This window comes from Ursus maritimus (genome assembly GCF_017311325.1).
Source record: "Ursus maritimus isolate PB19 chromosome X unlocalized genomic scaffold, ASM1731132v1 scaffold_X1, whole genome shotgun sequence".
Taxonomy (NCBI): Eukaryota; Metazoa; Chordata; class Mammalia; order Carnivora; family Ursidae; genus Ursus; species Ursus maritimus.
Genome location: NW_024423319.1, coordinates 118,063,564 through 118,084,746, shown reverse-complemented (window position 1 = coordinate 118,084,746; position 21,183 = coordinate 118,063,564). Strand labels below are relative to the sequence as shown.

The 21,183-nt window shown below is 53.2% G+C and overlaps 1 protein-coding gene across 1 annotated transcript in view; it reads left to right on the top strand.

The window, feature by feature from the left end:
- Positions 1 to 21,183, top strand: part of CLCN4 (chloride voltage-gated channel 4) — a 101,708-nt gene that overhangs the window by 17,050 nt on the left and 63,475 nt on the right. Inside the window, 1 exon segment of the mRNA XM_040634595.1 lies at positions 20,677 to 20,831. Within this exon segment, the coding sequence (XP_040490529.1) occupies positions 20,688 to 20,831 (144 nt within the window). The 5' untranslated portion in view covers positions 20,677 to 20,687.

Below are 21,183 nucleotides of genomic sequence, written 5' to 3'. Positions count from 1 at the left end.
GCCCCTCCCCCAGCTGTGACAACTAAAATGTCTCTAGACGCTGCTCCCTGTCCCCCTGGGGTGGGGAGCATGATCCCTGGTTGAGAACCACTGATTTGGATGATCTCTAAATGTTCTTCTGGCTTCAGTGTTCTAGATCATTTTCCTAGGATTCGTTTGATGCTAAGCCCTTGATCAGAGATCCGATTCCCTTTCATGGCGTCCGTATATATCGGAAAATACAATGCGAAGGCTTTTTTTACGCTGTGGGGTTCCAGAAGTAGCGTCTGTCCGAATGGGGAGGCCTCTTTGTGCGCCAGTTGTCGCTGGGAAGCTAGTTGAGTGCCGGGGAGAGGGGACGCCTGGCCCAAGAGCAGCGTGCATTGGAGCGTCTGGGGCGCGGGGGCTCGGTTGCCTGGACGCCACTGTCTGGTCACCGGAGACCCTGGCACAGGCCTCACAGGCGCAGGCCTCACAGCGGAGTCCCTTCCGTATCTGCACGAGGGGGCAGGCAGTGCGTCGCGGACGTGGTGCTGGCAGCGATCGCGGGGAGCCGTCGGTGGTGGCGCCTCGGGTGGCTAGCGTCCGGAGGCCCTCGCCAAATGCCTGCACAACCCACCCCCTCCCCCCCGGGCAGGGTGCTCACCCGCTTCAGCCTCGGGGCAGGACTCGAGGCTAAGCGTCTGGCTCTGACCCTGGAGGGCGGCTTTGTCTGCCACACTTCCCCTCTTGGAGCAGTTGCTGGGTCCGTGACATGGGGCCCCCGGTACTTGCCGGTCCTGCTGCTTCCTTGGCTTTTGCGGGGGATCAGAAGGATATCAGAGGGTCTGCAAGCTGGAAGATTCCCAAGAGACAGTGATGGCAGTGGCCTTGCGAGCTGTGGGCTGTGTGCGGCGCGGGTGGCAGTGGGTGGCTTAGAAGGGCCAGGACACTCCCGTCCTCCGGGCCTGGGACCGCTCTGTGCCTGTCCTCCCCCATTCCCTTGCTATCAGCTTTCTCTCCGACTCCTCCAGGCCCCATAAAAATTGGTCTCGGTGGGTGGTTTGGCCCGCAGTGAGAGGGAGCTGCTGTGCGGGAGGTCGGGCACTCTCTTTCGGGTCGCCTGGTCACGGCTCCCCCCGTCCCGGAGCCGACCCCCCCGCTCTCCCGTGCCTCGGCATCCTTGCTGGGCCTTCTGGCCCCGTCTCTGCAGCAAGTGCCAATCCTGAAAGAAGATTGAAAAAGGAGGATATTCACCATCAAATGAGACTTAAGAGACTGAGTAAGTGTCCCAGTCCCCTCTGCTGCTTATAGACCAGCGGGGGCTCATCAACAGCAGGGTCGATTCCTCACAGCTGCGGAGGCTGGCACTCCCAGAGCGGAGTGGCGGCACGGTGGGCTTCCGGGGAGGGCCCTCTTCTGGGCTGCGGACGGCCACCTTCTCGGGCCACCTTCTCCTCACCTCCTCACACAGCCGGAAGAGACTGAATAGCTAGCTCCCTGGGGTCTCTTTTATGGGGCACTCGTCCCATCCCCAGGCCTCCACCTTTAAGACCTGATCGCCTCCGCAGGTCCAGCTCCAAATACCATCCCATTAGGGGTTAGGTTTCAACATAGGGAATTTGGGAGGACACGTTCAGTCCCTGACAATAACCAAATATAACTTGGCACTTGGGGACACCTGGGTTATTTTTACGCGACTGGCTATTAGATGATCTAAGGAAACTACTGTAAGTTTCATTAGATGTGATAATCTTGTGGGGTGGTAGGCACCCAGCTAAGCCACTCCGGGATTCTGGGCACAGAATCAGTGAGATGATGCGTTTGTTTCGTGCTGCCATGTTTTGGGGGAATTTGTTATACAGCAATAGATAACGAACAGTGAGTATGTATGAGAGTCTTACATTTTGGTGATGCGTGCTGAAGTATTTAGGGATGAAGTGTCATGACGGCAACGAGTTACTTAAAATTATTTTTTAACATTTTTGGAGAACTCTTTAATGTATGGCTGAATACAAGACAGACGAATTCTCGGGGCGCCTGGGTGGCTCAGTTGGTTGAGTGTCTACTTTAAGCGTGGGTCCTGATCCCAGAGTGCTGGGATCGAGCCCCACGTGGGGCTCCCTGCTCAGCGGGGAGCCTGCTTCTCCCTCTCCCTCTGGTGCTCCCCCTGCTTGTGCTCTCTCGCACGCGCTCTCTCTCTCTCTTTGTGAAATAAATAAGTAAAATCTTAAAAAAAAAAAAAGACAGATGAATTCTCACTCCCGCTTCTACATTCAGTCTGTGGCCTCTGGAAAATTCTACTGTATACTCACAAGAGAATGAGAACGAGAGAAAAGCAAAAAACAATTTAAGATTATTATAAAAATATTTTTTAAATTTTTAAAGATTTTATTTATTTGTTAGAGCAAGTGAGGGGGTGAGGGACAGAGGGAGAAGCAGACACCCTGCTGAGCAGGGAGCCTGACTCGGGGCTCCATCCCAGAACTCCAGGATCATGACCTGAGCCAAAGGCAGACGCTTCACTGACTAAGCCTCCCAGGTGCCCCTATAAAAATATTTTGACAGCAGGGATCCCCTAAAGGGTCTTGGGGACCCCAAGGTGCCGCAGATCACACTGTGAGAACCACTGCTCGAGATAAATAATTTACTTGTAGATGGTTCAGTTAAATGGGGAGAGCAAAAGGTGAGGCAAATATGGCCAAATGGGAACACGTACTGAATTGGATTAGTGTTACTCGTTGGATTCTTCTGGGTAATGTTCTGTGTATTTGAAAATGTTCATAATAAAAAGTTTTTTTAACAAGGTAGAAAAGGGGGCGGCCCCTGGGTGGCTCAGCTGGCTAAGCGTCCACCTCTTGGTTTCAACTCAGGTCATGATCTCAGAGTTGTGAGATGGAGCTCCCAGTTGGGCTCCAGGCTCAGTGTGGAGTCGGCTTGAGATTCTCTCTCCCTCTGCCCCTCCCCCCGCTTGCCTGCACTTTCATAAATAAATAAATACATAAGTAAAATCTTAAAAAAAAAAGAAAAGAATTGCGGACTCTGAGACGTGGGAATTCTGACTGAGTGGGGCTGGGCATTTTTAACCTGAGCTCCAGGCGCCGCTGACGACTTGAGGCCCCACCCGAGGCCTGCTGGCTTGGCGCGGAGGTTCCCGGCACACCCATCTCTCCTCCACCCTTCCACCCTCCCGAGCCAGATCAAGGGGTGTTAGTTAGCGGTGAGGCTTATCTGTTTTCCCCCCACCCATGGGGCAGGTGTTGGGGGCCAGTCTGTTCCCCACAACACTCTCCCTCACCAAGCGCCGCCGCGCCGGCTACAGGTCGGCCTTGTTATCAAACCGTTGCTTAACTGCTCTTTCAGTGGACAGCAGAGATAAACTCTCCTTTCTCAGGGTAGGAGTGGGTTTGCCTCACAGATCGCGAGAAGTATTCTTTGAATGACTTGGTTTGCATATTACACACACCTAATGAGAGTTTCTGGCAGGATCAAGGTTATGGAGAGAAAGCGAGGTCTCCTTCGCATTCTCAGTCCCCGGGGCCCCCTCCTAAAGGCAGCCACTGCTCACCTGCGTAGATACGGTTTCTGAAAACGTCTGTGCAAATACACCCATCTGTGGATGCCTATAGTGCTTTGTTCGTTTGCTTTATTGGGATGTAATTTGCAGGGAGTGAAATGCATGGATCTTTAATTCAGTTGGTTTGGACAGAGAATATTCCCAGCACCCCCAGAGGGCCCCATCTCACCCTCCGTTAGCCACACCCTCTGGCAGAGGCATCCACTGGTCTGATCTGCATCGGCAGTTTACTTGTGCCTGTTCTTGAACTTCATACGCATGGAACCCTATAATCCGCTTTCACGTCTGGCTGCAAAGATGTTTCCATAAGACATGAGCCTCGATGTTCATTCGTGCGTTCACTCCCTCATTTACTTCCCTGTTCAGCAAACATGTGTTAGATCCCTGCTAAGTGTCTAGACCTGCATTTTTCTAGGCCCGGAGTGTTCAGGGTTGAGGGAACAGCCAGTGCAGAGCGCCTGCGGCGAGGCATGGCTGGGTGCATTTGAAGAACAGCAAGGAGGTCGGCGTGTCCGGAGAAGAGCAGCCCAGAGAACACACAGTGCGAAAGGTGCCGTGAGGGGTGGCTGGGGCCGGCCCACGCAGGAACGTGGCCAGAGCGGCACCCATCCTAGATTATTCTCAGTGTGCTGGAAAGCTGCTACATGCTTTCAGGTGTGGGAGTGACCTGCGGGGACTTGCATTTCAAAGGGCGACTCTGGTTGCTGTAAGAAGAAGAGTCCGAGGTGCGCCAGAGAGAAAGCGGGGTGGCCAGAGAGGAGACTGGGATGGTAGCGGGTGAACAGGGACCTGGGTGACCACGTGAGCTGGCCCAGGCCTCTGACCGACTTCGCAGCAGCGTGCTAGGCACCAGGGCAGGGCTTGGCTGTCTGAGGAGCAGTGGCGGGTCGGGTCGGGTTGTGAATGTGTAATCACATTTCCAGCCGGCGGCCACGGAGGCTGCCCACGTGGCCTCTGGTGCCTGGGTTGGGGGCAGTGTTGCCCTTGATGGGCAGTGGTTCACAGGGACGGCAGAGGAGTGGCACGTGTCTTCCACACACGATACTAGAAAGGCTCTCCTCCCGGCCGTGCTGTTGTGGATGAGGTCCGCCAAGTCCTCGGGTCATCACTTAGTGGCTGTGATTCTTGGGGTCGTGGTCACACCTGTACGTTGTTTTCTTTTCTTTTTTTTTTTAAGATTTTATTTATCTATTCGACAGAGATAGAGACAGCCAGCGAGAGAGGGAACACAAGCAGGGGGAGGGGGAGAGGAAGAGGCAGGCTCATAGCGGAAGAGCCTGATGTGGGGCTCGATCCCAGAACGCTGGGATCACGTCCTGAGCCGAAGGCAGACGCTTAATGACTGCGCCACCCAGGCGCCCCTGTACGTTGTTTTCTTACTGCTCTTCGAGCCCACCACACTCATTGTTGTCACTGGGTCCGTGAACTGGCTGGCTGCTCTCTGTGCCTGGAGGACTGAGCCCCCACGTCCCATGCTGGCCAGTCCAGGTCATTCACGGGCCACCGTCACCTCCTCTGAGTGGTCTTCCCTTGTCACCCTGCCCGATCACTCCCTTCCCTGGCCAGGCATTCTGAGCCATCGCTCTGTTACGTGTCCTTTCCTCTGGACAGGCGCCTGCTGCATCTCGCTCGCTGAGGGTCCTGCTTGCCATTGGGCAGGGCTCGGTGCCATTCCTGAGAGCAGGGAGCCCGGGCGTTGGTCGCATTGCAAGTATGAGAGCCGCGCCTTCGCTCTCAGAGGGGACTGCAAGCCCTCCTGAAGTCCCATGAGGGGAGTCCTGGAGCCCCGGGGACAGGCCCTTGACCCTCCGAGGATGGTGTCGGGCTCGCGGCCATCGGCAGCGGCTCAGAGGCCGGGGCGGCGTGGGGTTTGGCTGGAGTGAGAATCGCACGCACCTGCTGCGTTCTGCTCGCCCGCCTGGGAAGCCTGCTCCATGCCGGGTGGCCAGGCGCCTGCCGACTCATTTCTCGGGGCTGCCGCTGCCTCCCCTGTGCTCGCCCGGCACTTTTTACCGTGTCTCTTGATGGGCTGGCTGGCATTTTTCCTCCCTCTGCTGTAACCCTTGGAGGCGCTGCTTGGTTGGGAGGCTTTGTGGTGAGCAGATAGGAGGGCCGACCGCAAAGATGACAGATGAGCTCTTTTTCCTCTTAGCTTAGTCATGCCTTCCGCCCAGCACCCCTTATGCCCAAATCTTCGAATGGACCACGTGTCAGCCCTCACTTTGGTGACCCAGTTAGAGTACGCGTACGCCCCCCCCGGCGGCCTTGTTCTGAGAGCTCCAGGAGGAACACCTCAAAGCCGTGTTCGATGACTGCCTGCATTTAACCTTTACAGAGATCGCGAGTGTCTGCTTACATTTTATTTATACCCCACATGAGCAGAAAACGGGTTGCTGGCGGGGAAAGGGTCAGTGGAAGGTCCGTCTGAAGAGGGCCCCGGAGCAGCAGGGACCCAGGGTGCTGTTTCCCGTCAGCACTGTCCTCAGCAGCTGAATTCCTAGGTTGGGGTACCACCGGGACCCCCGAAGGCAACCTTCTTTGGAAAATAGGGTCTGTATAGACGTAGTCAAGTTAAAATGAGGTCATTAAGGTCGCTGTCATCCAGTATGACTGCTGTCGTTGTAAGAAGAGGAGGGCACAGAGAGAAGGCAGCCGAAGGGACGCGGGGAGAAGACGGCCCTCTACGAGCCCAGGAGAGGCCGGAGCGGAATCGCCCTCAGAAGGAAGCAATCCTGCTGTCGCTTTGATCTCCGACTTCTGCCCCCAGAACCGTGGCACAATACATTTCTGTTATTTGAGCTCAGTGGTCTGTGGTCCTTTGTTCAGGCAGCCCTCGGGCCGAGCAGGGCAGCCTTTCCAGAGGTCAGAGGGCAGCCCGGCGCGCCTTTACTTGAGCTCCGCATCCGCGAGGAGAGGAGCGGCCCGTCGACGGAAGCAGGTAGCTCTCGGCCCCGGAGAGGACCAAGGCCTGCCAGGCGCTTGCGGAGGAAGGGCCCTCGGGGCCTGGGCTCGAACCTGGCTCCGCACTCCCCTTCTGTGAGACCGGAACCTGTGACCGAGCCTCTCTTCTGCCTCAGTATGCTTATCTGTGGTGTGGGCCCGAGGGTGACAGTATTTCGCCGGGAACGTCAAGAGCCCTGGCGATGGAATGTATGTGAAGCGCTTCAGCTGGTGCCAGGCGCGCTGAGTCCTCTGAAAAGTTGTTGTTACCGTGAGGAGGAGTCTCTCGGGAGATTCTCATTCCCTAGCCCTTGACACCAGGAGCACAGAGACTCCTGCCTCCCCTCCCTGCCCCTGCCGTGGGGATGCGAGAACACTGAGTCTGTTGTGTCACTTGAGGCCACATGCAGTCGGCCTCATCCCCTTTCCAACACGCAGGCTGTGTTGTCAATCGTGACAGATAGCTGCGTGGCCCTGGGGCCGTAGGAGGCATGCCATGGAGGGAGGGTCACGGTCCCACACCAGCTCCCCAGTCCTGTGGAAGCCAAGCTGGAACTGAAGGAGTGCTGGGAGCTGGGAGGCAGGCCAAGGAGGAAGGAGGAAGATAGGAGAGAGGGAGGAGGGGAGGAAGGGAGGAAGGGAGGAAGGGAGGAGGGGAAGGAGGAGGCCCTCCCCTGTCTCTGTTGGCTCCAGGCAAAGGTTAATTCTCAGTCTTTCTGCCTGTCCTTGGGCTCTGAGCTTCCCTCTCTTTGGGACTCTCGTTGGTCCTGTGGCCTTTGGCCCATCGCCACATGGCCACCAGGGGGCTCCTCTGTCAGTGCGTCTGGGAAGCCCAGTCTGGAGGATCGGCTGGAAGGAGTGAATGAATCATGGCCCCGCATCATCTGAAGGTGTCTACAGTTTAAGAAGTGAGAGTCTGTGATGGCAAATGAGTGCGAAATTGGTGTGGTTTCGGGCAAGGTGGAGAAGTGAGATAAAAGCTTTGACTGGTGTGGGAGCCAGCCTCCAGGGTGGGCCCCAGTGACCCAGTCTCCTGGTGCTCAGGCCACACGTGGCCTCCTCCCACACTGGTCACTCAGGGCTGACCTGGGCGTCCAGTGACGCCGGCGGCCTTCCAAGGCTAGGTCACGGAACACTCTGTTTCTGGCTTGTTCCCTCGGATCACCCGCTTTGGAGGAAGCCAACTGCCGTGTCCTGAGGACACTTAAGCGGTCCTGCAGAGATGCAGGATGGAGCAGACCGGAGGCTTCCCAGCAGCAACGAGCACCGACTTGCTAGCCCCATCTGTGAGCCGGCTTCTAAGTTAGTCCTCCCGTCCCCATCAAGCCTTCAGATGGCCGCAGCCAGAGCTGACAGCTTGACCGCAACCTCCAGAGAGATCTCGAGCCGCAAGGACCCAACCGGGGTGCCTGGGGGGTTCAGTCGGTGAACATCTGCCTTCGGCTCAGGTCATGATTTCAGGGTCCTGGACTCGAGCCCCGCATCGGGCTCCCTGCTCCGTGGGAAGTCTGCTTCTCCCTCTTCCTCTTCCTCTGCCCCCTGCTCGTGCTCCCTCCCTCTCTCTCTCAAATAAATGAATAAAATCTTAAAAAAAAAAAAAAAAAAAGGATCCAACCAAGCTGCTTCCGAATTTCTGACCCACAGAAACTGGAAAAATCATGTGTTTATTGTTTGAAGCTGCTGAGTTCTGGGGTGATTCGTTGTGCCGCACTGGGTGGCGAGGACGATGGTAAGAACCCAGACTTCTGTGGGCGGGGGCCAAGCGCGGGCTGCTCCTTGGGTCAGCTGTCCAGCCTGTGGCGGCCTCCCTCTTACCCTTCTGAAGCTCCACTCCTCTCATTGTTCCATATTTGTTCATGCTGTGCTCTCTGTCCCTCTCCCCTCCTTCCCCTCCTCCCTCCCACCGTCTTTCCGGTGAGGAGTAGAGGGGCTTCATGCAAGGTTTAGGTAGACTCCCTGTACGTTGGGGGTCCCGATGATGAGTTTGAGTGTGTTGCTGTTTTTCGTTTGTCACAGCGTCCATGCCCACATTCGCGTGCCTCGCCTGGAGACTTCGTGCAGTAAGCCCTGGTACCAGTGGGGATTGGATGTCTGCCTGTCACTGCGAGCACCCAGCAATTGCCAGTGTAGGATGGAATTTTCTATGTGGGCATGCCCCCTTACCTCTCGCGCGGGGGAAACGTACCCTGACCTGCCATGCAGTGCAGAGCCCGTGTCCTCTGCTCACTGCACGGCAGGTCGGCCAGCCCCAGGGCCTTTGCTTTGTCAGAGGGTTCGGACTGCTCACCTGAATTATTTGGGTGGGAGATATTTTTTGTAAGAGCTGATGTGATAGATATTTCAAGAGAAAAGAAAGCATACCATGGGCCCTTCTGGGAACTGCTGTAGCATGCCAGTGACAAGTCTACCTTTGGTAAAGTGAGGCAGTGCCATTTAATCCTGGTCCATGGCTCTTTTGGATTGCCCTTCAGTAAAGCCTGCACTGAAATGCACGTGCAGGAAAGTGCGTAAAGCCGAAGCGTACAGCTTGCTGAGTTGTCACCCAGGGACACGCTTGGGTACCCAGTGCCCAGATGAACTGAAACATGACTGGTCCCCAGAAGCCACCTGCAGGTGCCCTTCTGGTCACTTCCCAGCCCAAGGGCATCTGCTCCGACAGATTCGTTGTGCTCGTTCGGAACTTTATGTCAGTGGACTTGTGTGTCCCTTCGTGTCTGGCTTTCGCGCGACGTCGGGGTCGCGAGCTTCATCCTTGTCAGTGTGTGTAGCGGTACGTTGTTTGGCCTCACGGTTGGACGTAGCTGGAGTGTTTTCTCTGTACACAGGTGTCTTGTTTCTTCTGCTGCTTTTAGGATACCCTCCTTTTCACTGGTCTTAACATTTTTTTTAAAAGATTTTATTTATTTATTAGACAGAGACGGCCAGCGAGAGAGGGAACACAAGCAGGGGGAGTGGGAGAGGAAGAAGCAGGCTCCCAGCAGAGGAGCCTGATGTGGGGCTCGATCCCAGAACCCCGGGATCACGCCCTGAGCCGAAGGCAGACGCTTAACGACTGCGCCACCCAGGCGCCCCACACTGGTCTTAACGATTTGATTATGATATGCTTTGGTGTGGTTTGGTTGGCTTATTTATTTCCTTCTGCTGCTTGGGGTTTGTTGAGCTCCTCATATCTGGGATTGTAGTCTAATACTTGAAATCTTTGTGTAGAACTGGAATTCCTATAGTGCATGTTTGGTCAGCTAATCAAAATTGATTTCAGAGGAACTTCTTGAGAGAGTTTAAAGGGAGTTTTCAACCCATGTCCCTATCACTTCCTCCACTTGGATAAGAATGGTGAAGAAGGGTTTGCCTAAAGGAACTGTCAGCTCGTGGTGCTTTTAGCCACTACACTGGGTTCAAAGTCTGCTCCCCGGGGCCCCAGGGATTCAATGTCAAATGCCTGTGGTTGGATATCAGCCAGGACGCGAGGCAGCCGTGCGAGGGGAGGATATCTATCTATCTATTTGTCAGCTCCACTTATTTCATGGGTGCAAAGTAATAAAGGAAAATCAAGATGAATCTAACAGTTAAGAGAAAAACCTACAAACCTAGTAGGGAAAGCACACGGTGCTGCAGACTTGTATCGTTACAAATGGTCAAACTGTGGGACGGTGCGTGTGAAAGGTGATATACAGTCAAACGTTTTAAAGCCACTCACATTTTACACGTGTAGTGACTTCAGCTTGCTTTCTATGTTCTTTTTGTCCTAAGCATACGCACAGATAAAATCTCCCTTGTGTGTATTATTGAGTGTGTCTGTGCAGTGATGTCAAAAGCATTTAGCTGGGGGCGCCTGGGAGCTCAGTCAGTGAAGCGTCTGCCTTTAGCTCAGGTCATGATCTCAGGGTCCTGGGATCGAGTCCAGCGTCGGGCTCCTTGCTTGGTGGGGAGCCGGCTTCTCCCTCTCCCTCTGCCTACTGCCCCCCCCCCCCCCCCCCGCTTGTGCACACACATGTTCTCTCTTTCTCTCTGTCAAATAAATAAAATCTTTAAAAAAGAAAAGCATTTAGCTGACTGTTCCAGAGTTTGGTATCTATAGATGGATTCTGTATTAGTAATGCTTTTTGTAGAATAGAGATAGTGTATGGTGGTTGACTAAGCTTTTTAGGGTTGGTGGATAACTGTAGAATGGGGCTCAGCAAACACTTGTCAAATGTCCAGATAATAAATAAAGGTGAGTAACAGGCCTCTGATCTCAAGGACTCACAATCCTATATGGGAGGAAGCAAACTTGTAAGTAATTATTCCAACAAAATGCAATTGATAAATAAGATTGATACGAAAAATATTAGTGGTTAAAACGCAATGGGAAGGAGTCAGGGCATACAAGAGAGTGGGAAATAGGAGGGGACAACGGGTTAAGGAGCCAGCGGTTCTCCAAGTACAATCCATGGGCCAGCAACATCAATCAGCCTCCCTGGGAGCTTGTTAGAGATGCGGATCCTTGGGCCCCACCCCAGAGCTGCTGGAGCTGAAAGTCGAAGGGGGGGGGTCCTGGAGCCGGCCCCGCTGGTCATGCTGACCATGGAATCATGGGTCATGGAATTTGTGTATCTCCGGTCTGGGCAGTGGTCGGCCACCAGCGTTCTGTGGAGGAGCGCACTACAGACGGGCCATCCTGATGCTCAGCTTGCCCTGGGATCGCGAGAGGCCTGGGCGCAGCCTGGACCCTTTTGTCGGTGGGCTGTTCGTCCGTTGCAATCGGTTGAGAGTATCTGGAGTTTTCCTGAACTCTCACATGGATGGGAAGTTTGACTTTGCCTATTGGTATAATGTATCCATTTTTTTCTTTTATGGATCATACTTTTTCTGAGAACTCTTCGCTTAACCCCGGGTCACGAAGGTTTTGTCCGTCTGTGCAGAGCCGTAAAAACCTCACTCATGGGTTTCACAGAGGCAAAGGCATTGCTGGTTGGCGAAGTAGAAAGTGCCATCCTGCCTTCGTTTGGATTCTCTCAGAAGTGGCCCCGGAGACAAGGATCCCAGTGCAGGGAGCTTCGTGGGAGGTGCAGGGTCTCCTGGGAGGGGCGTGGGGAAGTGTGACCCGGAAGAGAAGGCAGCCGTAGAGGCCGGGCTGTTGATGCGGCTCACCCAAAGGCAACTGGAGGCTGACGCTACGCTTTGGAAACTCCAGGAAACAGCTTGCTGTGTCCCGGGTCCCCAGGATCATCTCTGGGTTCAGCTAGGGGTACTCACAGGACAGCATAGCGTTGCTTTCCTGGCTGTGACTTACTATAGTAGGAATATAGGGCACCATCAGCAAAGGGAAAAGGTAAGCTCGTTAGAGCCTCAGTACCCGTGAGTTTTACTGGCACTTGGTCCTGTAGGCACCCTCTGTCTAGCTCATTATCAAAATTCCAGTCTCTTAGAAGGAAAGCAAGAGCTCAGCATAAATTCCATTATTTGGACAAGCAGTGTAAGCACAGCGAGCCATTCTTATCAGTTCTGGGACTGGTGGGAACCCTCTTGAAATCCAAGTTCCCAGATGCTAGCCAAGGGCCAGCCTTGCCGGCAGACCTTCCTAAGGAGAGCAGTCTTTTCTGCCTTATAAAGCACATGGCTCCATTCAAGGGCTAGGGGAGTGGGGGTCATCAGTTAATACCTGCTCCTAATAATGAACTTCAGGCGTAGAGATACAGTTGGATGTAAGCCGGAGCTCACTGGAAGGTTTTGAGGGATGTGGGCGGGGCCCTGGCGGCATCAGATACAGTAGTTATTCTAGAATTTGCGTGAGTACGGCAAAGCCACATGTAGAGGGCAGTCCATGTGCATGTGGTCATGCGATGCTTTTACAGCTGTGGGCGAAGAGAGCGAGGTCAAGGCTTCCCTATGTCTTCCTTGGGGTGTGGCAGGAACTGTGTGCCGGCCGTTGCTGGGCCTGGAGGCACAGGGAGAGCCACAGACGGATACTGCCTTTCTGTGTCTGCCCGTTGGCTGGACGGGAAAGTGTGTGTGTGCGCGCGTGTGTGTACTGTGGGGACAGAAAATCCCGGTACATTTGCTATGCTTTATTTTTATTTTAAAATTATTTTTAAAAAATATTTATTTATTTTAGAGAGGGGGAGAGAGAGTGCACACGCATGTGCATGCAAGTGGTGGAAGAGGCAGACGGAGAGAATTTCAAGCAGACTCCCTGCTGAGGCAGAGCCCAACACCAGTGCTGGGGCTGGATGCGGAGCTCGTCGCCCGGGCTCGATCCCACGACCCAGGAGATCAGGACCTTGAGATCATGACCTGAGCCGACATCACCAGTCGGACGCTTAGCCGACCGAGCCACCCAGGCGCCCCCCTTTGTTATATTTTAAACTTCCTCTTTTAATCTTTGAATTCAGAGCAGCAGAAATGGCAGATAAACAGATGCACGCTACAGCCTCAAATGTCATGGCAGAAACCCTTTTCTTGCTCCGTCCACGTGAGCGAATTAAGAGAACCGTGCCCTGTCGTGTAATCTGAAGCCAGCAATGCCTTTGTATTGGATACCATTCCTTAAGTGTGTCGTGGTGGTGTGTGCAAGAGATCCCAGGTCACAATAAAAGCAGCCGGGTGGGGGGGTATCTTCATTCAGCTTCAGCTGCTGGTTCCCTCCCCCCGTCAGAGAACTCGAGTGCGGGTAAGGAGCGGGCCCGGCCCCCGCGGCCGAGCGACGAGAGCAGGAAGGGGCGAGGTTGCCTGGTCACGCGATGATCACAGTAACACAGGCCTTGCCCTGAGGTGACTCGTCTACTTCCAGCACATTCTGGGAAGCCCTTGAGTCAGAGTGTGGGGGCAGAAGAGAAGCCACCGAAGGTGACAGAGGCGTGGCCATGGGTCAGAGAGGGGATGGCCCTGCAGTTGCTCAGGGCAGAGAGCCAGCTCTGTGGGCTCCGGAGGTAGGAGGTTTCCGGGACCTGAGGCAGCATTTCCGACTACAGGAGGCCGAGGGAAGGACAGCAGGTGAGGCAGGGCAGGGTGGGGAAGGGGTCCTGCCTTCTCTTTGAGTGGCGGTGGGACTCACACGTTGAAGAGAGCTGGGGGAAGGAGGAGGCAGTCCCCGCACGTGTGTCCTGGAGCCACAGGACCCTCCGCGCGGACTCCCGGGCGCCTGGGCAGAAGGGCTGCTAGCAGAGCATCCTCTGCGACCAGGAGCCCCCAGCCTGGTGGCCATTAGAGTAGCGGCCCCACAGAGGGCTGCAAGAAAAGGGACTTCGTCGTGGCTGCTTGCAATGACTTTGGGAGCTTCTGGAAAAACTGTAAGAAACGAAGCTTTTCTGAGTATTTTTGATTTTAGGTGCCATCTAACCAAGGTCTGGCTCTGAGTTCCGTACTCTCAGATCCTTTCTTCCTGGGGTCCTGTGCTTTTTGCATTATCTTGTGATTATAGGTAATTTGTAGCTCTAACACTGTGTTAGATGTTAGAGCTATGGTGTGATATCTTTATTCACGAGCCAAGGGCATTTGGAATCTTGACGCATTAGGATAGCTAATTAGTTGGAGAAACTTCTGATAGTAGGGTATCCTAGAAACCTCACAGTGTGTGTGTGTGTGTGTGTGTGCACACGCGTGTGTATGTGTTAGTGTTAGAAACCAGCACCCAGATCAAGGAACAGAATGTGACTGGCCCCCAGAAGCCCTTTGTGGCCCCTTCTAGGCCCTACCCCACCCCTAAAGGTAACCACTATCCGTACCCTCACACCACAGATTAATGTTGCCTGCTTGTGAACTTTATATAAATGGGATTTTTCATTTCCAGCTTTTGTCTTCCATTCTTAGCCCGTGAGCCACGCAGAAGCGGGCGGCGAGCTGGGTTTGGCCCACGCGGTGATGCACTTTGCCAGCTCCTGTTCCACAGTATTCCACTGTGGGTCTACAGCCTGGTGTATTTCTCCGCCCTCCTGTGGATGGGCGTTTGGGTGCTTTCCCACGAGGAGCCATCACACGTTGTGCTGCCATCACGCTTTATAGCCACTGCTGACGACCTTTCACCCGTCCCCTCTCTCAGCCTGGCGGTGGCCATCAGAGCCCGACACTTTTTCTGCCAGTATTCCGCTCCCAGATCCGACCACGTTGTCTTGTTTGCCCACTTCTCTGGGGCAGGTAGAGCAGAAACGCAGAGCTCAGACAGAAAGACCCAGAGCCTCCGATGAGCGGTGGAGGCCAGTCGCCGCAGGGATGAGTGCGCGGAGATCGGCCAGCAGAGCGGGCACGGTGGAGACTGCTCCTGTCCTTGCCCCCTTTTCCCTGCCCGTCCCCTTGTGGCGACTTAGCTGCCATTCAGGGCTTAGCTCGTGCTTCCTGTGAGGGGCAGATGGGCAATATTTTCCGCGATGTGGGCCTTCCGGCCTGTGTCGCCGTCCCTGCACTGGGCGGTGGGAGTGCCAGGCAGCCCTAGCCCCGGCGTGATCGAAGGCGTGCGGCCGCGTGCCCCTCACAGTTGATTTACAAAAATCGGCAGTGGGCTGCATTTGGCCTGTGGGCTGGGGGTTGCCAGCCCTTGCTTTATACCACGGGCGTTATTGGGCTGCTACCTCCCAGACCCTTGTCCGGGGTACTAGAGCTACCAGCAGACCTGTGCCCCTTACCTAGACAGAAGCATCGTGATCCACTGGGAGAAGGACAGAGACGAGTAGGCCACCGGCATGCCCATCAGCCGATGAGTGGACGAAGAAAATGGGACCTGTACGTACGCTGCCTCTGAAATCAAGTCCTTCCATAGGCGGCAACGCGGAGCGACCTGGAGGACGTTACCCCGAGTGAAATAAGCCTGTCACAGAAAGACAAATCCCGCATCATTGCATTTATGACGCATCTCAAGGGGTCGAACTCCTAGAAGCAGAAGGTAGCTGTGGTTGCCGGGGGCTCTGGGGAGCGGAAATGGGGAATCGTGGTTCGGTGTAAAATCTCAGTGACGGAAAATGAAGAATACCCGAGGTCCGCTGTACAAGCTTCTGCACGTGGTGCTGTACCCTTAGAATTTGTTCAGAGGGCGGATCTTGTGTTACTATTTTGTTAACTACCAGCCGTTTAAAAACACGAGAGAAAAAGCGAATGCTTTTGATTGCCAAGGAGGAAGCCCCCATCTCTCTCTGGGGAAATTAATGCACGTGTCAGAGAGTGAAACAGAACAGAATTCTGGAGGGTGAATAGAAGCTTTCCCATCAGAGGACAGGAAAGGTGTTCTAGGTAGAGGCCAGTGCACACTCAGACGAATGGGTTTCTGCCTGGCATGCTGCCGACCCTACCAGCCTAGCCTGCGGTGCTCGGTGTTCAGTGTGGCCTTGGTCCTACTTAGGACCTGTCCTTCTTTATCTTGATCTGGGTGAGTTCCCACCTGCGTTCATCTTCTAGGCACCGTTTTGTTATTGCCGATATCCTGACTATGTGAAGTCCAGATTTCCTTTAAATGGTACGGATCCCTGTTTTGAGGGGGGACCGACCCAGCCAGAGTTGTTTCCATATCAAAGTCCTAAATCACGTTACTGATACCATCACAGCTAACGCACGCCGTGCTCACTGGGCCCTGGGTGAAGTGAATTTTACCGGACAGGGTCTGTTGTTATCATCTGCTGGTGAACACTTGGACCCCAGCCCCTTGGAGTCGTCAGGCTACCAGAGCAAACCGATACTTCTTGCCTGAAAGGACTGGATAAAAGATCTAGGTGCGCCGTGTGTCTTCCAAAGTCGCTTTGTGGGTAAATATGGTTGGGTGGGACAGATACTATGTTGTCAGGCCAGGTGCCTCCAGCATGAAATTTCATTCCGTCCCATCTCTGTTGGCAGTTTTACCCTCTATCGTTGTTCCTGTCCGCCTCCCCGGAAGTCTGCGATGCCACAGCTAGCGTATCTGTCTTCGTAACTCCCCTCCCTCCAGAGCGATGACAACCCCTTCAAAGAACCCAATGACTTGAGACAATAACCAGTTATTTTTCTCCTGGTCTGTGGGTGGGCTGGGTGATATGATTGGGCCAAACGCAGCTGACCTTGGCTGGGCTCACTCAGAAATCTGTGCTTGGCTGGGCCTAGGCGATCTAGGATGGCCTCAGTTCAGCTGACCCAGCTCGAGTCCATGTGGGCTCTCACCTTCCAGCGTTCTAGTCTGGGCTTCTTCTCGTGGCAGAGGCAGAGGCCCTAAAAAACCCAAACCCAAACCAAAAACCACCCCCAAAACAGCAGAGGCTGCATCGCCTCTTGGGATCTAGAGTGGCACATGCGTGCTAGTCACTTCTGCGTGTCACAGGCCAGTCCAGATTCAGCAGGTGGAGAAATCAACCCCGTCTCTTGACGAGGAGGACCCAGGAAGTCCCATTGTGAATGTGGTGGATCCAGGGAGGGGTAGAGAATATGGCCATGTTTGCCATCAGTCCACTGCATAGATCAGGGATCAGCAAATGTTTTCTGTAGAATAGTAAACGTCTCAGGCTTTGTGGGCCATATAGTCTCCGTTACAACTCCTCAACTCTGCTCTCGTAACATGGAAGCAGCCATAGACAATATATAAATGCCTGGGCGTGGCTTGTGTGCCACTAAAACTTTATTTACAAAACCAGGCATCAGGCCAGATTTGGCCCCACAAGCTGCAGTGTGCTGAGCCCTGACCTAGACGATCCAGACCAAGCAGGGGTCTCAGATCCAGGTTCTAGGATGTTGTCCTTCCTGAAACCAAGGCCTTGAGGCCATAATCATGGGTGTCATCTGTCAGCAGAAGTCTTATTGGAGAGAAGAAATAAAAAGAGATGAGAGGAGCAAGAGCTCCTCACTAAGGTACAAATGACTCTTTGTATCCATTTGGGCTTGTTCCTGGCGCCATAATGACTTCTGCAGCTAAAGTTTATTGCTCAGTTAGCAAGTCCAGGGACTTCACTCCTTGTCGCTCCCATGTTTGGCTGGGTTCTCAATCCTTATCCATCCACATCTCCCAAATGGATTCCGGATTGAACTCTTCCCATTTTTCTAACCTGGATTCCCTCTTCTTACACTTCTCCCAGGCCCTCCTGTCTTTCTTAATCCCAGCGTCAGAAGCTACCTCGGCACCTCCTTCTGGGCTCCCAGGGAAGCCCCTGATTAGATCAAATTAGATCTTGTTTATTTTTCTTTACCAATATGTGTCTAATTGTCATGACCATGACATGTTCCATCAAAATTTAAAGATGTTAACTGTTCTCGAGAGTGACTTTTTGGTTCAACCATTGTTGGCCTGCAGTTGTTTGCTTGACTAGAGATTTGGTTAAATTTCAGGTAACGCAAACCCCCTTTTCGTAGAATGTCCAAATCTCTGTTCTTCTGTCTGTTGGCTTCATTTTTCTCACAAGAGCTCCCCATTGTGGGTCAATAGTCAGCTCCCTTATTTTTCCCATCAGAGATTTTCTGTGCCACGTATAATACAAAGCTATTACCACCTTGTTTTTGTAGACATGAGAACGAAATCTTTGCTTTCTAATTTTACTCCTTCCCTTTTATTATTGGTTGCTACTGACTTATGCAACATGATTCTTCCCTGGGTACTCATCAACGGGTATAGTTTTCAGCTTGGCATGGCTCAGACCTCAAACTTTTAAAGTTTTAAAGCAGCCGAGTTGCACAGACGGTCAATAAATCACTCAGTATCGCCACTTTATTGCTTGTAAGGTGATTACCCCACTTTGCCCATAGTGACTTTTCAATTTGATTAAAATGCAGTTTCGTCAGGTCGTGGTTGAGTCCTCCAGATATAAAAATACATAAAGCAAGGAGAGAAGCCTATGCTCAAATATGTTTATAAGTACCCTTCACCTCTTTAAGCATCTACTCCAGCACTTTTGTGGTCCTCGTCCTATAATTCAAATTTCCATGCTCTTTGCCAAAGTAATTCTTATTTAGTGCTTATTCCAACCTCTTGTCTTTGTGGGAGTGTATTATTTTTTTCCCTGCTAACCGGTGGGGAGCATTGGTCCTGCTGCAAAGCATTTTCTGTGTCTCAAATTAGCTCCTGTGTGATCTGTAAATCAGGCTCTGATGGTGGTATAACATGGAAGGTGTCTTGGTTTGTTTGCGGTGGTTTTCCAGACCCAGGGAGCCAGGAGAGTGGGAGTGGAATTGTTATCTTAGGCAGGGAAAGGAGAAACACTCAGCTTGGCTACTGTCCTGGCAGCAGGAGCGCTTTTGACTGTATTTTAAGAAAAATTAAAAGTGAGCGTCTGTACCCACAGCTTCCTCGCCCGGGGCGGTGCGCTGCCAGCGGGCATGGCTCTCGGCTTGTCTTAGTCTGTTTGCACTGCTGTGATCAAATCCCACAGACTGGGGGCTTCTACACAGGAGACATTCATTTCTCGCAGTTCTGGAGGCTGGCAGTCTGACACTGGGGGGCCAGCACGGTTGGGTGAGGGCCCTCTTCTCCTTCAGAGGGTTCTCGTTGTGTCCTCACACGATGGGAGGGGTGAGGGAGCTCTCTGGGATCTCTTTTATAAGGGCACTAACTGCATTCTTGAGGGCTTTGTCCCCCTCACCTGGTCACCGCCCAAAGGCCCCACCTCCTAACACCATCACACTGGGGGATGGGATTTCAGCATACGAATTTCTGGGGCACACACATGTTCAGATCATAGCATGGGTCATGGGGCAGGTTGTCCTCTTGCCTTGTCCATCTCCAGGAGGCCCCCCCACCTCCACCCCGCACCCCCTATACGGGGCCACTGCTGTCTGCAGATTGCCTTGGCTTCCACCAGTGAGTTCGTGTCGGGCCAGCATTTCACTCTCACAAGAGAACCGATTATTGGTTCGGTTGCAGTGACTGGATTTGGAGTGGTGTGCCTCGACCCTATTTGCCCCTCGAGCCCTCTTGTTTTGACGCCTTGCTTTTGCAGAACTCGAGGTTTTTCAGAAATGCGTGTGGTCCATCTTCATACTCTGCGGTTCGGTATTTGTGCATTTGCCTACTCACTCAAATGTACTCGTAACCCCCAAGTCGATACACGTGGTACTCTCCTGGTTACTCGCGGACGTGCATGTGCAGAGTGGCAAAAAGTTTGAGTCACCTGAAAGACACGCTCCCGGCTCCTCCATCCTGCTTCAGCTCTCCTACTAGAAACAAGCGTCCTTTGTACAGACTGTTTCGTGCCATGTGTTTCACATTTTTGTGCTTTTTTTAATTGGTAATTTGCTGTTTGTCGTGGGCCCGAAATGCAGGGCTGGAGCGCCTGTGGTGTTTTCACGCGCCAGAAGGCTGCAGTATGCCTTGCGGAGAGAAGCCGTTTGTCAGATAAGCTCCATTTGGGTGTGAGCTGCAGCCGGGACTTCACTGCTGATGAATCAGCGGTATATATTCAAGAAGATGTCTTTAGGGGCGCCTGGGTGGCACAGCGGTTAAGCGTCTGCCTTCGGCTCAGGGCGTGATCCCAGCGTTATGGGATCGAGCCCCACATCAGGCTCCTCTGCTATGAGCCTGCTTCTTCCTCTCCCACTCCCCCTGCTTGTGTTCCCTCTCTCGCTGGCTGTCTCTATCTCTGTCAAATAAATAAATAAAATAAAAAAAAATATATATATATAAAAGAAGATGTCTTTAAACAGAAACACAAAAAGCAGCGTTGTGTATTGACCAGTTTATAACAACCTGACCAGAGGCTTGTATATATCACTTAGGGGCATCGCTTCAGTACTCACTAATTCGGTGTTCATGGTGACTTTGTAGAACGTAATGGCCGCAAATAACAAAACTTGACTGTGCTACAGCCCGAAGGTTGGTGTCCCCCTAAAAATTCATGTGTTGGCACCTAACCGTCGATGGGATGGTGTTAGGAGGTGCGGCCCTTGGGCCGTGATCAGGCCGTGAGAGCTGAGCCCTCGTGGATGGGATTAGTGTCCTTAGACCCTGGGGAGCTCCACTGTTGTTTCCAGCATTTGAAGACACGGTGACGAGATGGCTGCCTGTGAACCAGGATGAGGGGCTTCACCGGACACTGACCCTGCAGCTCCTTGATCTTGGACTTCCAGCCTCCAGGACTGTGAGAAACACCTTTCTGTTGTTTCTAAGCGGCCCAGTCTGTTACTGCAGCCTACAGGGACGAAGGCGGACTGTATATACATTTCGTTATAGCACAGGTGCCTTGCGGAAGCAATTCTTTCTTGCGTAAGAAAATACTACGTGTGGCTGGTTCTGCCGTGTCTTGCAGATGTCCCGAGCGATGGTTTTAATCCCAGGCTTCCTCTCCCAGGTGTAACTAGCATGGTCAATGCAGGAGCGATGAGTGGCTCTGGGAACCTGATGGATTTCCTCGATGAGCCATTCCCTGATGTGGGGACGTATGAGGACTTCCACACCATTGACTGGCTACGGGAAAAGTCCCGGGACACCGACAGACACAGAAAGGTAGGTGGCTTTCATAAAGGCATGTCAAAGGGGCTCCCTTCAAGTGGCTGGGCTGTGCTTTTGTGGGACAGTTACTGAGGTAGGGTTAAGTCACGTGTCACATACTGGACGAGATTCTGAAGAAGAGAAGGGCTAGCGAGAGAGGCAGAGATGGGGACAGGGAATTACGAGACTACCCGCTTTGGGTGGGAGGCTGTGTCATACAGAGGTATGGTGTGGAGGGCGATGAGGAGACTCCAGAACCAAACAAATCCGGTACATCCTGCCCTTGACGCCTTTAGGCTGGGTGACTTTTGGGGCGCCGTTTCTAGACCCTGGTTTCTCCTCTACAAGGCTGGAGGTCACTATATCT